At 42.4% G+C, this 18,585-nt stretch overlaps 1 protein-coding gene across 1 annotated transcript in view; it reads right to left on the reverse strand.

Annotated features, from left to right (window-relative positions):
* Positions 1–18,585, reverse strand: part of LRRC74A (leucine rich repeat containing 74A) — a 34,527-nt gene that overhangs the window by 13,926 nt on the left and 2,016 nt on the right. The window contains 9 exon segments of the mRNA XM_066322211.1: positions 6,801–6,905; positions 8,077–8,105; positions 8,108–8,222; positions 11,119–11,191; positions 11,760–11,915; positions 13,812–13,854; positions 15,719–15,787; positions 17,026–17,147; positions 18,396–18,520. Of these exon segments, the coding sequence (XP_066178308.1) occupies positions 6,801–6,905; positions 8,077–8,105; positions 8,108–8,222; positions 11,119–11,191; positions 11,760–11,915; positions 13,812–13,854; positions 15,719–15,787; positions 17,026–17,147; positions 18,396–18,520 (837 nt within the window).

An 18,585-nucleotide genomic window follows, 5' to 3' on the forward strand; every position in this document is an offset into this window, starting at 1 on the left:
CCCACTTCAGCAGCCCGTGAGATTTCTCCTTTGCAACTAAAAGCCAAAAACCTGCAGGCCAGTTCAGCTAGATAGATCAAAGGTCTTCACTGTGAACAAGCTAAGATAGTTTGTCATAAAAGATTAGTGTTTATACTTACTCTGAGATTTCCAAAGATTCTAATCAGTGATGTCTTTATAATGTCTTATATGTTGTCCTAAGTATTGCGGTGGTGCCTAGGAAATCAGTCTGAATTGGATCTCTTTCTGCTGGATGGGATTCATTACAAAAAGATTATTTTCCTTGCAAGACATCCAAAGGTTCATCTAAACTAGCTAACACATTAAATACCCTGGTGTACATGTTGTGTTTTCAAAATATATTACTTAAATGGTGTTATTTTCTTTCTAACATTGAAGAGCTCTGACAATGTCACTTGGCTGTGTCACTCTCAGAAGCTATGGGAGATATGTAGTGTTTAGCCAGCTTCTTATACCGTCTAATTTTGTGCTGGCAGGCTGAATTCCTGAGGTATGTTAGATGAGTCTCAGAGCTGCCTTAATTTATGCTAGCCAAACCATTTCCTTCTGCGCCATTTCACAGGTGCAGGATCAGCAGAGCAATTCATGTTCCACTCCCTGGCCGCCCTGTTCGGTCTTACCAGAGTTTATCCCTGAATTCCCAGTAAGGGGACAAATGCTGCCACCAAGCTTAAAAAAGCTTTACTGATCTGAGAATACTCAGAGATCTGCACAATACAAACTGCAGCTACATCCCTCTGCCACACTGCTTGCATGTGACCAAAATCTTACTCTCAATTTTTGTTGCATCAGGCCACACAATAGGACAGAAGGTTGCATCTAGTTCCTTCCCAGAGATTCAATCTCTTTCATTTTTTTGTTTGGCAAAAGAAATAATTTTTATTTATCAAGCTCTTCTGGAATGAAAATGTGGTCTCAAACTCTTCAGCTGAAAGAAACCATCCAGCCTCCCTGCAGGTTTTTCCTAGTGTAAAGGTATAATCTGGCTGCCACGTTGTTGCTTTGGAGTTTAAGTGGACACTCAAATAACTAAAAGTGACACCTGCTGCAGGCCAGTTCCCATCTCTATTTGATTACGTTGTTTTTGTACAGAAGATTTTTGATGGCTGTAGCTAATCTAGAAACTTAAGTGCGATAATTGAACAAATCAGTTTAGCTGGGCGTCTGATTCTGTGCAAACCTAAGTGGAATAGTAATGCGTGACTAATACACAACAGCACTTTGCATAAGATAAAGATCCATGTGTAACATATGCCAGCCCAAGACACTGTGGGAAGAAAACACCAAAGATACTGAACAGTGTGTATGTGCTACTCCTCTACTCCAAAGTGCATTCTTTTCCTGTACAACAGTGATGTGAGGACAGTGAAGCAGGACCTTCACTCTCTGACATTAGGTACCCTGAGATCCCATTGTTCTCTCTTCCTGGTTTTCCACTCTGAAGACACGTGAGAAACTTCTCACTCCTGATTGAGCTCAACTGACAGTAGATCATCTGCCTGCTGATAAGCCAGGAGGCTCATTTCAAAGGAAAATCTGGGATGCTGCAGATCTTGTTTTCTGTTATGTAACAATAATTGTGTGTCATGCAAAAAAACCCACTCTTTTTTTTTTTTATTTTGGTGCAAATATAAAATCATTAGATGTTCACAACTCTCTGGCCTTAATTCTCAGTCTGCATATGTTGGTATTTCATTTTATGCCTCAGGCTGAAAACCAAATATTGAAAAAGGGATTTCTTGGGACTGAGGGGCAGAGAGAGGCACGGGTATTTTTCACTGGCATGGCTAGAGAATGGTGGACAGTTGGTCAACAGACTTGGAGCCACTGAAGAACATCCTAGGACATGAACTGTTTTAAACAACAGCCCCAGCAATTCAGAGCATCTACACTCAGGTCTGTGGATCAGCTGCAGTAACTTCAGTGGGTCCAAGAGATACTAACACTGTCCTGCAGCAGTGGGACATCACACATGTGGGCCATATTCCCATGTTGCCATCCCGGTATGACAACTCTGCAATGGCAAAGCTGTCATACCAGTATGGACCAGTTGTCAGGCCTCTTCAGTTCCTCAGCCCCACTGAGTCCAGCCCAAAACATGCCACAGCCATGCTGACCCACCAGCCTCTGGAGCAGGGTGCTGGAGGAACATTGTACAACAGTGAAAATGATGCTGCCGCTGGTAGTTCTTCACAGGAAAGCAGCAATGAAGTAGTTGTGTGAAGAACAGCTCTGGTGAGACGCCATCTGCATCCAGTTCTGGGGTCCACAGCACAAGAAGAACATGGATCTGTTGGAACGAGTCCAAATGAAGGCCACTAAGTTAATTAGAGGGATGGAGCACCTCTCTGCTGAGGAAAGGCTAAAAGAATTGGGACTGCTCAGCTTGGAAAAGAGAAGGCATTAAGGTGACCCAATTGTGGCCTTCCACTACCTGAAGGGAACCTACTGGAAAGCTGGAGAGAGACATTTTGTAAAATTATGTAGCGACGGGACAAGGGAGAATGACGTCAAACCGAGAGAGAATAGGTTCAGATTAGACATTAGTCAAAATTCTTTGCTCTGAGGGTGATGAGACACCGAAATAGGTTGCTCAGAGCAGTTGTGCACGCCCCATCCCTGGAAGTGCTTAAGGCCAAGCTGAATGCAGCTCTAAGCAACCTAATCTAGCGGAAGGTGCGCCTGTCAACGACGGCGGGTTGGAACTGGGTGATGTTTCCAACCCAGGCCATTATTCCATGATTCCATGCCGGGGCTGTGCTGACACCTGGCGGCCGCCGCGGGCACCTCTCCGGAGAGGTCATCTCTTGGTGTACGCTGTGTTGCTTGGGGTAGAGATAGTTTTCTTCCCACTGCCTGTGTTTTGGGTTTGTGCTGAACACAGGGTTGATAATAGAGGGATGTTTTTGATAATAGAGAGATGTTGTTGTTGTTGTTGCTGGGCAGGGCTTACACAGAGCCAAGCCTTTTCTGCTTTCCCTACTGCCATGGCTGGTGAGGAAGTTCAGGATGCATGGGAGGTTGGGAGGAGACACAGCCAGGACAGGTGACCCCAAGTGCCCAAAGGGACACTCCAGGCCTTGTGACATCATGCTCAGAATAGAAAGTGGGGGGAGCAGGAGGAGGGGAGGGATGTTTGGAGTGGTGGAGTTTGTCTTCCCAAGCCATCGTTACACGTGATGGGGCCCTGCTCTCCTGGAGATGCCTGCACACCTGCCTGCCATGGGAAGCACTGATCTATTCCTTGTTTTGCTTTGTGTACAAGCATGGCTTTTGCTTTTCCTGTTAAACTGTCTTTATTTCAACCCACAAGTTTTCCAGCTTTTTACCCTTCCAGTTCTCTCCCTGACTGCACTAGTGGGGGACTGAGCAAGTTGCTGCTTGGGGCTTGATTGCTGGCTGAGATCCATACCAACCCTAACCACAACAGCTTCTAAGAAAATGTATCTCAGTTATTAGCAGTATTCAAGAAACACTAATGACTTTTCAGGAGCAAACAGAAAACCCCATAGTCTTATACCCGTGCACGTGCAAACTTGCCAGCATTTCAAATGCTGCTCTCATTCTTTGTCTAAACCCCCATGTATTCCATAGGTGATGATGGCCCTGACTGCAATTGCAAGGCAAATCTGGAAGAGTCACAGGATCAGAGGACACAGACCTGCTGGGGTAATGAGCTAAAGCCTTCTGAAGGTTACTACTGAGCAGACATTACCAATGCCATCATGCAAACAGTCATCTTGACCTCTGATTAGACCTGAACTCTTATCAAAGGTTTCAAGATATTTCAAAGATTTTTTCCTATATGGGAATTCCATTCAGAACAAGACACTTACCAAATTGCAACTAGCTTCTTTCCTTTCCACTGAAAGCTGGTCTTCCCAAAGTGGCCAACATTTCTCAGTTCTTCAAGGTTTTTGTTGTAAAGTCTATGCTGGCAGTTGGTCACATGGCAGAATATGTAGAAAATGTTAATATATACTTTCTGCACATATTAACATTTTCTAGATTCTGTTTTTTAATAAATATTATTATATGCAACTCTTTAATTCCTTCTTAAGGACTGTAAAATGGTTTTTTTTTGGTTGGTTAAAAAAAAAGTGTGGTACCTAAGCCATTTAAAATCTGTTATGTCTCCCATCTTTCTAACATATTTTAGTCATGGAGATATTAAAGAACATTTTTATCACCCATAACTTTTAAAACAACATGAGCTGTAGTTTGTAATGAATTTATTTTTTCTCTTGCAAAGGTCCCTGTGTCAGATCTGGTAAGGGGGCAGGGCAGGAGATGACTGCACAGCCCTTACCTCAGTGTTTTCCCTTGTGCTTTACTTCAAAAGGAGATAACAACAATATATGACTGTCTTGGTTTCCCAATTCCCACTTTTTGCCTTCATATTTGTAAGTTTATCACTGTCAGCATACAGAGCAAGACAGATTTGCTTGCCAGGTTCAGAGGACCAATCCTTCCTTAATGGAAAAAGACCAAACCATATAGGAACCTGCTGTGTAATGGAACATCAGCTTCATGGTTACATTCAATAACTTAGACTATCAGAGCTCCCCAGTGTTGGGCCTCCCCAAGCCCAGAGCCACTCTGAGCTTTCTTTCAGTGGTTCTCATACAATCTTGAATTATCTGACCTGCTTCCTTGCTTCATTTTTTATGGCTGTTCCCTCTCTTCCTCCTCAGTTTCCCATTCTACAGGCTTCTGTGCTGGCCCCTGGTCTTTTAAGTGAGTGATTGAAAAGAAGTGAACCAGTATTAATCTAGTGAAGTGAACCTTCTCTGTCAGGTATCTTCAGGCTGCTGAGAGGATCTTGAGGAAACCAGCCTGAGGTAGGAACAGTAAAGACAGCAAAGGTCACAGCTCTTTTGACTCCTGTCTGCAAGGTGAGTATTACCAATTCACACATGGCACAGTGCTAAAATGCATCAAGAATCTAGATAAGGGGTATATATCTGTATTCATTTTCCTCTTCATATCAACTCTGCCACGTTAATGACACCAGATGAAGTCTTTTCTGGCCACTGGGTTTCAACAGTTTTATCTGTTTACTGCTTAACCACGGTTCTGTAAGTTGTGCCTGAAGTGCTTGGGAATCCCATGTAACCTGAGTCAACATTAACCAGATGTGCTTTAATTTAAAGCACATCTAGCATCTAAGCATGGATGCTTTTGGTATGGCACTGCTATATGTGAAGGGATAAAGACTGGACCCAACAAATTAATTTGCTTCTCTTAGAAAACATTAGGAGGCTAAGAGCAAAACTGACCCATTGCTTCTAGCTTTAAAACTAGACTACAGCATATATTTAAACCCATCTGTGTGTGCTGAGTGATGGGAATATTCGGGCATGGTTAGCAGGGCTTTCAGCTGATGAGTCACGTGTCAGAACTGACTGAAAATCTAGGGGGATTTTCAAGCAGTTTAGCCTGCAGCGACTTGACAACCTCTTAGGAGTTTGCTGCTGAATGCTCAGGCTCTCAGAACGTGGACATGATTGCTACAGGCACTAAGGAAGAGGCACTTCCAAGAGAGTGAAAAGTTCTGTAGTTTGAAGGCAGATTCCCAGGGAAAAGCAGGTCTCCTAAGAAGAGGAATCAGAGAGAAGGAAAAAAAAAAAACAAGAGTCCCTGAGGATGGAGGAAAAGTTCTGACAGCACAGATATGCTGTCTTTGCAAATCTTATTCTGGCTGCAGGGGGGATAGTGTTGAGCTGATGCTTCTCATCTTGGGTTTAGGATGAATGAAAATGCCATTCAGCCTCTGAGATTTCTGCAAGGTTCTCCTGGCAAGTTTATCAAATTGGAAAATAAGACTTGTAGTTTGATTCAGCAGAACTTCTAAGCATACAAGGTGTTTTTTAATTTATGTTTTACTTGCATAAGTAATGGACTGGCCAAAAGCATATGTCCCTTCACATCCTAAGATGAATAAGGTTATGTTTATCTGGTGTCATGCCAAATTAAAAAAAAAAAAGAAAGACAAACCAGGAGTCATTCACCTGTAATCCACAACCGCTGTCGGATTCCAGTCTAGACTGTGCACTAGTTCACCAATTTCAGCTCAGTTCAGTGGGATGCTTTGTTGGTAAGAGGAGAAATGCAAGGAAACCTGGCTAATTTTGAGCAAGAAATCCTTCCTATCAGAGATATCAGAGTAGAGCCTAGCTGTCTTTTAATATGTGGGCAGATGGCTTTGTGCATGGAGGAAGAGACACAGAAAAAATCCAGAATGTTGGGGGGGGGGGCAATTAATTTATTTTATATGTGTGTGTGTGTATATTTTTTTATTTTTAAAATTTTTTTTTGGTAAAAGAACATCATGTCTGGCTGACCATTGCTACTGATCCCAAGCACCACACTGGTTTTGGCAGACAACTGTCTACTCCATTATACAGGTGAGGGTCTAGATGCCTACTTTCACTTTCCCATAGCAGTGAGACATAAGAATCTATCGAGATCCTGTATATCCTATACAAACAGTGGACATCTGTGATATTCTAAAGTTGGTCTATTATCATTTATGCTATCTGCAGTACTTAATAGATATATCATGGCGTTTCTATTGGTCTCATTCTAGCTTCCACTTTTGCTATGAGTGAATTTTGCCTTTTAGCCTTAACAATCACAGAATAGTCTGAGTTGGAAGGGACCCAGAAGCATCATGATGTCACCAGCAGAGCTGGCTGGTGGCTGTGCTGCAGCAGAGAGGTTTCCCTGGAGCAGTACCCTACCAGAAGAACATTCTGGCCATGCTTTCAGAGGCACACCTGCATCATGACTTTCCAGAAGGCTGCCACAGGAATCTCTATGTTTCCATCCTTATCTTTCCAAAAAAGTTCTCAGATTTGTAGGTTGTGCTCTTTCAAAGAGTTCTGTTGCAAGCAGAGATAAAGCACGGGCATGACCATGAAACAACCACTGATACCTGCCTCCAGCTCTCCTCTTATTCTTCCATTACCCTGCTTTTATTCAGCCCATCACTGAGAGATGATTTCTGCACCTTGTGCAGTCAGGCTTTTGTCAGCACGAAGACCTTTTGTTCAGGTTAATTCCATTCTTCTCCGTTATACCTCCTTCTCCCTCTACCTTGAAACAAGACTCAGTAGTAAACCTGACTTTTTTTCCCTTATAATTGCATATGCTTATTTGGTCCTCATCCCAGCAGCCCCTGCTTGGCTGGGCTGTCTAATCCAGACAGTTCTGTCCCGCAGATCTCTGATCACTTTAGTTACTCTTTGAATTCTGCTGCTGTTTGACTGAGGATACCTGAATACCATAATGGCTATTAAAAACTGCAGAGCATGGTAGTACAAGTGTCACTAGCTGTGAAGCACAGCAGCCTTGTTTGATGTGAGCTAACAGCCCCAGCTTTTGCTTAAGTTCATCCGAAACCTTATCCACAGCTAATTCTCACCCAATTAGCTGAAAATCTGCACAGCAGTTAAGAAACAGTGAAGCTGGTAGTGCGATAGTGTTATTTAGCTCAGCAAGGCTCGATAGCTTGCCTTGGCTTCCAGAAAGGAGGACAGCACCATCTGCTGCTATCCATGGAAACTGCAGACCCTGAAAAGCTGAGTAATGTCTCTTTCAGACAGTAAATACCGTATCCTTGTAATACCATATCCGAGTTTTATGATGCACATTCATTTTGACGCTAAAAGCAAAACTATCAGAGAAGGGTTCTATGAAAGTCAGCTACTGAGATGGGCTTGTGATGAGGATGGACACTCATTTGGATCATACCTGAAATCAATCCATTTGTTTTACACAGCAAGCATCTATTCACGTTCTTTTTTTTTCCCCTCAGTGCTCTAAGATCTCGAGGTAATAGTTTCTCCAGAAGATCAAAGGCTTTGCTTAGTCAGTCTGTGTGCACTGAGATGTGTGAAAATTGTGATTCTCTTTGTGCATTTGCTTTTCTGAAGGAACTTGGCTGAATTTCTCACTTGAAAGAAAACTTATCTCTTTGAACCTCCGTCCCTTCAAGGGTCTGCAGCATGTGTACTGTGTGCAGGGAGTTAAGGACACATTTCAGTAGCTCACCTGAATCACTTCCGTGGGATTTGGATGCTATTGGGGATCTTGGTGATACAGCCTTTGACCGTACTGTAGATGACATCTAGTCCAGGATGCATTTGACACACCGAATCCTGCAACCTGATCAAAGTTTCATTGACCAATGCATTGTGCTACATAGGGCAAGGAAAATGCAGTCAGTGTGGACACCCAGAGAACAACAGAGCTTTTCTTGTGTCCATAAATACATTAGCCATTCTGTCCTAAGGATGGTGCCTTCTGCTATCTCTGCTTTTCACTTTCAGGAAACCTCTGGAGACCCAACCATAAATAAGCCTTCATCCTTCTCTCTTTCCATGTCTGGGAGAGAAAAAGATCTAGTAATCTGTGTAGAAATTAGCTTAATACAAGGTAGGTGTTCATTAGTAAATGTCTACACCAAAGATCTCTTTGGCAATTCAAGAGATTCATGTTCATCCCTGAGACAGTCCTAGATGGGTCTCTTCTCCATTCTACTAAAATGCAGACTGCAAGTTGAACAGTTTATGGACACAATGTGCCATAGAGTTGTGAAAAATAAAAATCAAAATCACCCAAGACCTTAAATGATTAGTATCTCCAGCAATGGAGCTTTGTAGCCCACAAGAAAGATGATCCTCTCTGGGAAGAGGCTGGATGTCTCCAGATAAATAGAACTTTTGGGAAAGCTCTGCTTCATTGTGTAACCCTAAGAAATTCAAGTCAGCAGAAGAAGACCTGACACTTGTTTTTTTCCTAAGAATTTCAAACAGGGTAGTGACAATTTCAGCATTTCAGAGCTCATGTTGTAAGTTTTATGCTTTAACATAGCCTGAATGGGCAGTAGCACAGTGTCCTGATTCAGGGGTTTGGAATGTTGGAAAGTAAGCTGTCAATGCAAATATTATTGATGCCACTGTAAATTTCTCTAATTTTAAGTTATGACAAATTTTACTTTGTGTTGACTGATCTCTTAAAGACATGACTATGATTTTGTTCACACCCATGATGACAGCAGAATCGTTCATGTCTTATGTTTGTTTTATACTTGTTGAAATTTCAAGGCAGCTTAGGAAATTTATGAAAGCTTTTGTTTCTATCATTGTGAGAGGTTCAAGCACTGTATTTTCCCCTGAAGTTTATTTATAGTTTCCAACGCATTCTTACAGCTTCTTTTTGGAAACTACTGTTTCAGTACTGTTACAGTACTGCTACAGTAGATCCAACAGATCTACTGTTCTGCACATCCATCTACAAGTTCATAACCTACTGTGCAATAAGCTCTTGACTGTTCCTACTCAAACCCAGTCTTGAACCAGTCTGGGTCCAGCTGGGTTTATCAGCTTTCATTCAGCACCAAGGTGGAGTGATGGATGAGAAGTGGCTCTCTGAAGAAGCCATTCAGACATCCTTGCACTACGGACAGCAGCAGAGTGACTGACTCCCGGGAATGCAGCACAGGAAAGCTTTTAAGGCTGCTGGCTCTCCCCAGGGTTGCCAGCCTGGTTTAAGCCCGTGACAAAGCTGGAGGACTGCCAGTGCAGCCTCAGGAGCAGCATAGCCAAAGCCCCATGTGTGGCCTAACAAACAGTGCTGGGGTCGGGCAGCACCTGGAGGGAGCCAGCTTGGGCTTTCTGCATGTTTGACACAGTCAGTTCAGTCCAGAAAAACAACACACAGGCAGCTGAAAGGCAACAGTAGTTTCTCGTGTACTGTGATGCTGAAGATGAGCGTGTGCTGGCTACTTTGATTCATGATTTCTGAAAATGTTTGATTGTCAGTATCTGCAAGTTGGAACCCTATAAAGAGTAGATTATAAAAATACTGTAGGGAACAGTCATGCTTAGAAATCTTGCCAGAAGGAATAAACTGCTGTTAAAAATGTGCTTTTCTGTTGCTTCACCATTGCTAGTGCTGTCAAACCCATGCAAAGGTTTCTAGATACCCTTATTCCAAATTCCTCTTATAGGTACACTAATTATTCATTCTTTAGGAGTCAAGGTAAGCATGCATCACTGAGAAAAGGGGCAGAAAAGGCTTTTATTTCTGTCTTCTCATAAGTTTCCTGTAAAGGATTAACACCTTTACTAATTTCTCAAAGACTTAAGACAATATAAGGTCTTTGGCACTGTATATTTGTGATTACTTAGAATTGAAATTCAAGACTCCCTATTCACAGGTGGAATGAAATCTGTCAGACATATTAGATGTTTACCTATAAGCATTTGATTGGGGTACTGAAATACCATTGTAAATTTATGCCATTGACCATTTATCTTGTGAAATGCCAGGTAATTTAGACTTTTGCAAGGGTGAGGTGAAGAGAACAACTGTTAACCCTAAAAAGCAGATCCATAGTGAGATTTAGGTTGGAGATTAACTCCTTGCCTCAAACTTTCTGAAGTGTTTCCTTTTAATTAAATGCATTTCAATAATCTCTTTTAATTTCTCAGAATTTTGCTAAAAATTATTATTCTTTCAAATTTTATTAATTGTTTAGGTTATTAGTAATAAAACTAGCAGGACCATGCCTATTGTAATGCAGCCCTTTGCACCCATACAGCCTATTTTTGTTTTCCTTTGTAGAGTGAGGCCTGACTCTTTGCAGACTTGGAAAATAATTCTCTTTGATCTTAATTTATACAGGAAAAATCCTTATCCTAGAGGAATGCCTGTTCTTCAGATGATCTCTGCTGAAAGTATTTGATACTCTCAGGAAAGGCTATGGATAAATATTATTTATTCAGCTAATTTTTAGTTTCTTGCATTAACACAGTAACAAAGAAACATGTGCAGATGTAACGTAGATACAACCCATTACATGACTGTCCAAAACTGCCCATCAACTTTATTTTTAGTTTGTTTCAAGTGTGAACATAAGATTTACGTTCCAAGTCCCAAATGTAATTTTTGTGAAAATGCTCTTTCCTTTAATCCCAGTGCTCCCAAATGTGGATGGAGGGCACTGAGCCCCTGACACCTCCTGTAACAACTCCCATGAGGAACCAGTGGGTGGATGGATGGGAAGGCTGGGACTGGACTAATATATACCCAGGTGTCTCCCCCATGTTGGTCTGCAATACCCCTGCCCTCACTCAGGAGCTTAGGAGCATTTCTCAGTCTCCTGTTTTAGAGGCAATGGAAGCAGCACATGAGGTTGCAACAATATGTGTCATTCTCCCACCTTGCCACAGTGCATATTAAGATTTGGTCTCTTTGGTTTCTTTTTTTCTTTCCTACCAGCCTTTTAATGTTTGTTTTGCATTTTTTAAAATAGAACTGCTTTGCTTTCAATGCTTTGAAACGTCCATTTTCTATTCCTCAGACGTACTGATAGAGTATCAAAGGACTTCACAGTATCTAGCACCTTAGGCTACCCTGGAGAAAGACAGCTCAAGGGAAGAATAGAATTCATCTTCCAGTGGTAATTCACTCCTTATTCTAGTTCTGCTGTTAGAAAATGGAAGGGAGTGAAATGTGGTGAAACTGTAAGCACCACTCCAAAGATAGACCAGTGCCAAATTTTGCATGGCTCCTGGAAGGGTTGTCAAATACTAGTCTTTTTTTTTTTTTTTTTTTTTTTTTTTAATTTTTTTTTTTATTAATGACTGTACCTAAATGAAACAAACAGCAAGTGGCAAAACAGTCTTGGAAAGGAACAGCTCTGTGATCCACCCACTTCCTAAAAATGCATAGTGTATGGTCCTGGAGTCTTGAATTTGGAGGGAGATCTGTTCTTCCTGATGGCTGTGACTAGTGCAGTAGCAGCTTCTGTGGTCAGCGGATTACTGGCCTTCTGTAAAAGAAGAGGCATAGCTCCAGACATGGTGAGAATGAGGATGTCATGCCTAGCAGGAGGCACACTGTAACCTCAAGGATGACCCTGTCTTCCCATTCTTCAGCAGGCTCATGGAAAAAACTGTGGTCCCTTTCAATGGCTTTGTCTGTTATCTCATCATATCTTGTCTCTGTTTCACAGAAGTCTGCAAGCTTCCAAGTCAAGTGGAGTTACTTTATCAGTTTCTCTCTGTCTCCTAGTGTGAAAATCCATGTATCAGGTCCTTTACATCTGTCATGCAGCAGGATCACATTCAGTCATGTGATGGGGAAAGGCTGAGGCAGTGGGCTGCATTTGAATGTGTACGTGCTAGTAGAGCCCCTGTGGATGGGGTTGTGCCCCTTGGGACATTTCCCATTCTCTTGGCAGCACAGCAGATCAGAGCTCAGGCTGGTTGTCTGCCTGCTACAAGGTCTGGCTGTCTGGCGTGACAGGGCTGGCGCTGCCCTGTGCCTCTCTTAGTGCTTGAACATCATCTCTGTCCCACCTTGGACCCCATGTGCAGCCCCCATGCCCACGATTAGAAAGAGAAGTTTCTTTTGTTAACATTGGGCAGCAGAAGAGGTGTTCTTGTTTAGGTCCTTTGTGCTATCAGTTCCCAAGACAATCTGAGTGGCTGCAGAAGGAGGGGGATGCCTCTGGGTGAGCTAGTGACTTTACCTCAAGCCAGGTTAAGAGCAAGGCACACAGACACGTTTATTTACAGAATCTGAAAATAGCAGGCCCAAAGACTGGTGTGGCTGCAGTGATTTACAGGACAGGGGTGTCCAGGGACAAGCCTACATTAACAGGTTTAAAGATGCCCCTCAACCACCATAGTGTCATTTGCTGGCTCTCAGGATGGTGATGCTCGATCTAGCTGAGAGTGCAGCTCGTAACCAAGCTGACTTTTCTGAGCTGCATTCCTAGAGTCTGATCTTGGATTGAGAAGGTGTATAAGCTCTCAATTCTCACCTCTGGAGGAATCTTAGCTGGTTATTCAGTTTGGCCCTTTCAGGGATTATTGACCCTTCTCTTACTAGAAGACAGTTTTGGCTTTATTTTGCCAGGGCTGGGTAATACTCTATTTTAGATAGTGCTGTGGCATTGCCCTGTTGTGGCAATGACAGTTTATCCTGTGCTTGAATAAATTCTTAGCAAATCATTTACATTGTGAAGAAGAAAGATAGAGAAAGGAAGGATTTCTTATATTAATAGACACTGCCTGTTTTTCTCACTATGAAAAATGGCCAGATTCTCCTTGCCACATCTAAAATATCAGGACTCACTCTACTTACATTTGATTAGCAGAGGAGAGGAATTCAGCTTCATGTGATAGCTGTGCCCAGCTGTACATGTGCCAATGCCTATTCACATGCATCACACACCTCAAGGTGTAAGTTCTACTTAGAACAGGGTATGTGTGAATTCATTTGTGTCTGCTGTGACACTGGGAGGGATAAGACTTGCTGCCAACACTTGCTTTGCATTCTCAGAGAGAATTTCTCATCCAAATTTTCCATGTATGGAAGGTTGGATGGAGGCAGATGGTGAGTTTAGCTGGCTTAAAAATATTCCTTTTAGAAACAAAACAGAAAGAAACAGGTTCTGCAGTAATCTCTGCTGCTCCTGCTTCCAGTGAACTAGAAGGAGAGAAGAGATGTAAACCCTTGAATTTTGGAGAGGCATTTTTCTGGATTAGGAAGATCAAAAATTTTAGTACATATCTCTGTGTGGCCTGCAGGCTTTTTCAAGGCAGGAGCACACTGCCTTGCCCTTCAGTTTTAATTGTCCATATTTTAAAGATATGGACTTTTATTAGAAAGAGATGACACATCAGTGGAAATACTGAACGAGGAGGAGGAAGGCTTTAATGAAACGGAAGGCATTGCATTATTGAGGTGCTCAAGGAACACTGGATGCTTACGGCACACGCTTGTGGCCATTATGGGGCAGGTGTGTGGAACATACTGAGGGATGAAGGGCATGCAGATATTCCTGCAAGTCTTTCACAGTGTAGTAACAGCACCAGAGATTACTGAAATACTAATGGTTTTGTTTGCTTTTCCTCTGAAGGATTAGTAGCACACTCGGGTTCTCACTTTGCCTGAACAGACAGATTAGGCAGATTATTTATTTATAAAACAAATAATTTTATTCCTTCCCAGTCTGTGTCTCTTGCTGCTTACTGTGCAATGGTTAAAACCATTAGGTTTGGGCTACTTATGAAAAACTGAAGTAGCTCCTGAACTTTGCAATCAAAACAAACAATGGTTCCAATCCTATGGGATTTTAACAGAGTGCAATTTTCTGTTTTACATGGCCTGAGGGTCTTCTCTTTCAGCTCCTTCCTCTCTGACAGACCGCTCTGTTACTGTGGTTTCTCATGCTGCATGTGTGTTCCCATACATGACTCATAGCTGATAGTGTCACCTGTGGTGATGAGGGTGAGCCTGTGACCCAGCCAGAAAGCTCTGGATTTGGGTTTTTTGTACTGCTTGCCCTGTTTTTTGTACTACTCACCAGGTCATGGGGCATTCTTGCTAGAGAAAGAAATGCATGTTCACTGTGCTGACACCATCCAGCTCCCTGGTGCCTGTACTCCCATGTCCTGGTTTTTGGCCAGGATAGAGTTAGTTTTTTCACAGGAGCCATGAGGGGCCAGAGCCTGGACCCACGTGGGCATGCCTAGGTTGTCATTGTCACCACCTCATGTCACCACCAGGGATGGAAGTACAGGATTCTCACCTCCAAGAGGAAGGTGGGTGTGACTTGCAGTCCAGGAAAGTAGGGGCACAGAGAGTCTGTTGTTCCCTGTTTGGAGTCATGCTGTTTGGAGTCAGTCAGTGAGCATTTTTTGCATGTAAATCATCCTCTTTTTGTATAATTTTGTTATTAATGTTACTGTTAATTTTCTTATCTCATTGTTGTTTCCAGTAAATTGTTCTTCTCTCAACCTGTAATCTCTGCCTTCTTTCTGTCTCACTGGAGACATTGTGGTTTTGTCATGGTTGTAGAGGAACGTGGTGGAGTTTCCAGCAATGTTTAATTCCACATCACCCACATCATGGCACGGGCGTGGGTTCAGCAACAGGAAGCTGGAGCTGGAAGTGTCACCATCTTTTGCTGGGCTTGGGCTCAGGGGTGTGCAGGTTTTGGGGTCAGCCTGGTAGAGCTAGCCCCTCTCTGCCACAGCGGGTTCCTTTCCCCTTTCTCTGAGCTGTGGCTTTGCTGGTTTGGTTCTGTAGGTTGGAGCCATTGAACCTGAGATGCTGCTCTGAGAAAAGAACAAAACTAAAGAAAAAGGGAGAGAGCTGTGGCCTCGTGGAAGGGAGCCCAGCTGAGCCATGTGGACCTCAAGCTGCAGCCACAATCACTGCAGCTGGAGCCACAGCCGGAGCCCAAGCTGCAGCTGGAACTGCTGAGTGAGAGTTCCAGTCCTGCTCCCACATGGTCAGACCCAGGGAAAGGGTCCCCAGCCTGTTTCATAACACTGTCATGTCTGACTAGGTTTTGTTTTGTCCCTGTTTTGCTGCTGCTTCTCGGGCTGGTTAACTGAAAAATTAACCATACTTGGTGCTGTCTTTGCAAAGTGTCTTTCTTTATTTGGTGGGTAAAATACTCTCCTTTGTATACTCTTTTATTAATGTTGTTGTGGTTAGTACTATTTTTCAATAAATTGCGATTATATCTTATAACCTTTCCTAGTGTTTTCTCCTATATTGGAAAGGAGCAGATGAAAACATTTCATTTTCACACTGTATTTTAAACCAGAATATTTTTAGTGCTGTTCCTAAACTGTGACATCCTGGCTTTGCAGGAGTAATAAGTTACTGAGCATCTATCCCAGGAGCTGTCCTCCTTTCTCAGAGAACTCCTTGTGGCTGAGGTTCAGTTCCTTTACTTGTTAATTGCCCTACAGAGAGCCAAGTGTGCAGAGGTGATGTGATCTTCCATCCAGCTGCATCTGCCATACCAAGGCACCCACATGAGGGTGAAAAAGAGGGATATCAGACACATTGAAATCTTCAGCGCATGGGACATCAGCAGCACAGAGATTGTGGCATTGTGTACCCCCAAACAGGCACATAACATCACAGCAATCATCCTCCCAAAACAGCAAAAGCAAAAAAAAAAAAAAAAAAAAAAAAAAAAAAAAAAAAAAAAAAAAAAAAAGAAACCTTCTCTCATACAGCTGATGTTTGACCTGCAACACATCCTGCAATTCTGTTCCTGTCCCTGTTTTACTCCCACCACTGTCCCTTGAACAAGAGCTCTTTCTGGTATCATCCTCGCTTTAAGGCAGCTTCTGAAGGTACCAAAGGATTATGAGGCTTTGCAACAGGAACTATCCAGAGAAATCAAGACTCTCCAGTAAAAATACTTACTGGAGCATTGCAAACTTTTTTGAAGTTGTGTTATTTACATGGTTCTGAACATTTGTTTCTCAGCCAGAAACACAGAGCAACACAAAAAATGTTGATGCAGTTTATCCAGCACTGTGTCCTCTCAGCCTCTCTTATTTCTGAATTAAGCACTTAGCAGAATTATGCCAGGAAATCATGTGGGCATTGCCAAGTGAAATCGTGCCAAGTGAGGGCTGCAAATGACCTTGGATTTCAGGTAACTCACTATAAATGCCTCAGCATTAGTATGGTGCAGTCTTCTCTCCAAAGGTGTTCTGTGGGGAAGAAAGGTATGTTAACAATGCACTGGTCTCTCCTTTGGTGCTGTGCTGGGGTCTGCAGAAAGATGAGCTTTTAGGTAAAACCTCCAGTCCATCACAGTCCATATGCAGCTGTAAAAAGTTGTGGTGGGTTGACCTTGGCTGTACACCCAGTGCTCATCAGGCCTGTCACTCTCCTCCTCTGCAGAATGGAGGAGAAAATGAGATAGAAAAATCCCTTCTGAATCAAGAGAAAGGCAGTTTAATAAGGCAAAAGAAAAGGTCACACGCTAAAGCAAAGGAAAAGAAAATATTTCTTCTCTATTTCCCATCAATAGATGATATCCAGCCACTTCCCAGAAAGTCAGGCTTTAGTACACATGGTGTTTGATAGTGGTGTAAACATATAGAGGTCCAGAAGACAAACACTGTAATAACAAAGTTGCTGCCACTTCCCATCCTCCCTTCCCTTTACCCCCTGCCTTTCTCTTGGCTTTTATTGCTGAAGAGATGTCATATGGTATGGAATATCCCTTTGGTGAGGTTGGATCAGCTGTCCTGGCTATGTTCTCTCCCAAGATCTTGCCTACCACCAGCCTAGTGGTGAAAGGGGGAGATGTTGGAGAGGCTGCTTGATGCTTTGGGAGCCAAAACTTTCTTGTTTATCAACACCTTTCTAGCTACCAATACAGATCACAGAAGTATGAGGGCTGTTATGGGGAAAATTAACTCCATCTCAGTCAGACGCAATAGGGAAGTTAGTCACTATTGTATTTTGCTCCATGGAGTGGAATTATCCAAAAATGTGGGAGATGCTCCAGAAATCAACTAAGTTCCTCTTGAGGGACTGGTTTTCAGAGATGCTGGAAATTGAGCAGGTGAAATAATTAATAATTTTAAGTCTAGATTTCCACTGCTAATCTAGGTTCCCATCAGAGACATAGCTGAGAGATGGATTTTGCCCACAGTCTGAGTAATATTTTCAGGGTGAGAGACTGGAATGAAACTTCACTTTCTACTGACAACAGTGTTTGTGTGCATACAGCCCCCCAAGAGCTAAAAAACACTGAGGTAGGACAAATTATCCAAAACCAAACTGGCAATGGCTTCATCTCCTGGTGTGTCAGGTGCTTGAGATATTTTGGAAGAAAAGAAGAGAGTACAAGAAGGATGAGCCCAAAGAATGTATTGGTTTTGCTGTCTTCTTAGTGTCCAAGATACCAAGGGAATAATGCAAGACAGGCAATATGAGAAATGTTAGCCAGACAGTAATTAATATGTAGGTTATAGGTGTATTTAACCATGTATCCTTCCTGACACAAATAAAGCCCTAGAGTCATCAGTTTCACCTAGATCCTTGTCCTCAGTGAACCAAGAGGCATTTCACCAAGAATCTTTTCTTTCAGTGCAACACAGATCCCATGGCCTACCAAAATGCATTTTGTACATCCCAGTTTCAAATTGAAGGAACATTTCCACCACTTCAAATCTGAACATTTTGCACTATTCCCTTAATCAATTTAGAAAAGTTTCTCCATGTCATATTGGAGAATGGAATTTCCTGACCAAAACATGTTTTCTGTTGGCTAAGCATAAACTGGAATGACTTAGTTATGGTAATTACTGTCACATCTGCTAATGAAGATAACAATTCCAGACTCACCAGACTGCCCCTATATGCACACTTCTGCTTTTCAGAAGCTTGTACATTTTAAAAGCATTGCAGCAGAAAATATAATGACTTTCAGAATGTGAATGTTTTTGCCTGGGAACAACAGTTGTTGGGTTAAAACTGGTTTTCTTTCAGAAGATTGAATTTGATGAGCAAGAATTTTGACTACAAACCGTGTCAGATCAGGTACCAGTCCTAGAAAGGATGAATTCTGTCCCAACATCTTTCCTATGCATATAGCTCCTTCTACCAAAATGCAGTTGTCTTCCAGCTCTAATTGTATAATGGTTATATTGGACTGGGAAGACAGAAAGGTAAACAAAGACATACAAAAATTACTGTAAAATTAACAAGGAGGGTTAT

This window comes from Sylvia atricapilla, chromosome 6, assembly GCF_009819655.1.
Source record: "Sylvia atricapilla isolate bSylAtr1 chromosome 6, bSylAtr1.pri, whole genome shotgun sequence".
In the NCBI taxonomy this organism is placed as follows: Eukaryota; Metazoa; Chordata; class Aves; order Passeriformes; family Sylviidae; genus Sylvia; species Sylvia atricapilla.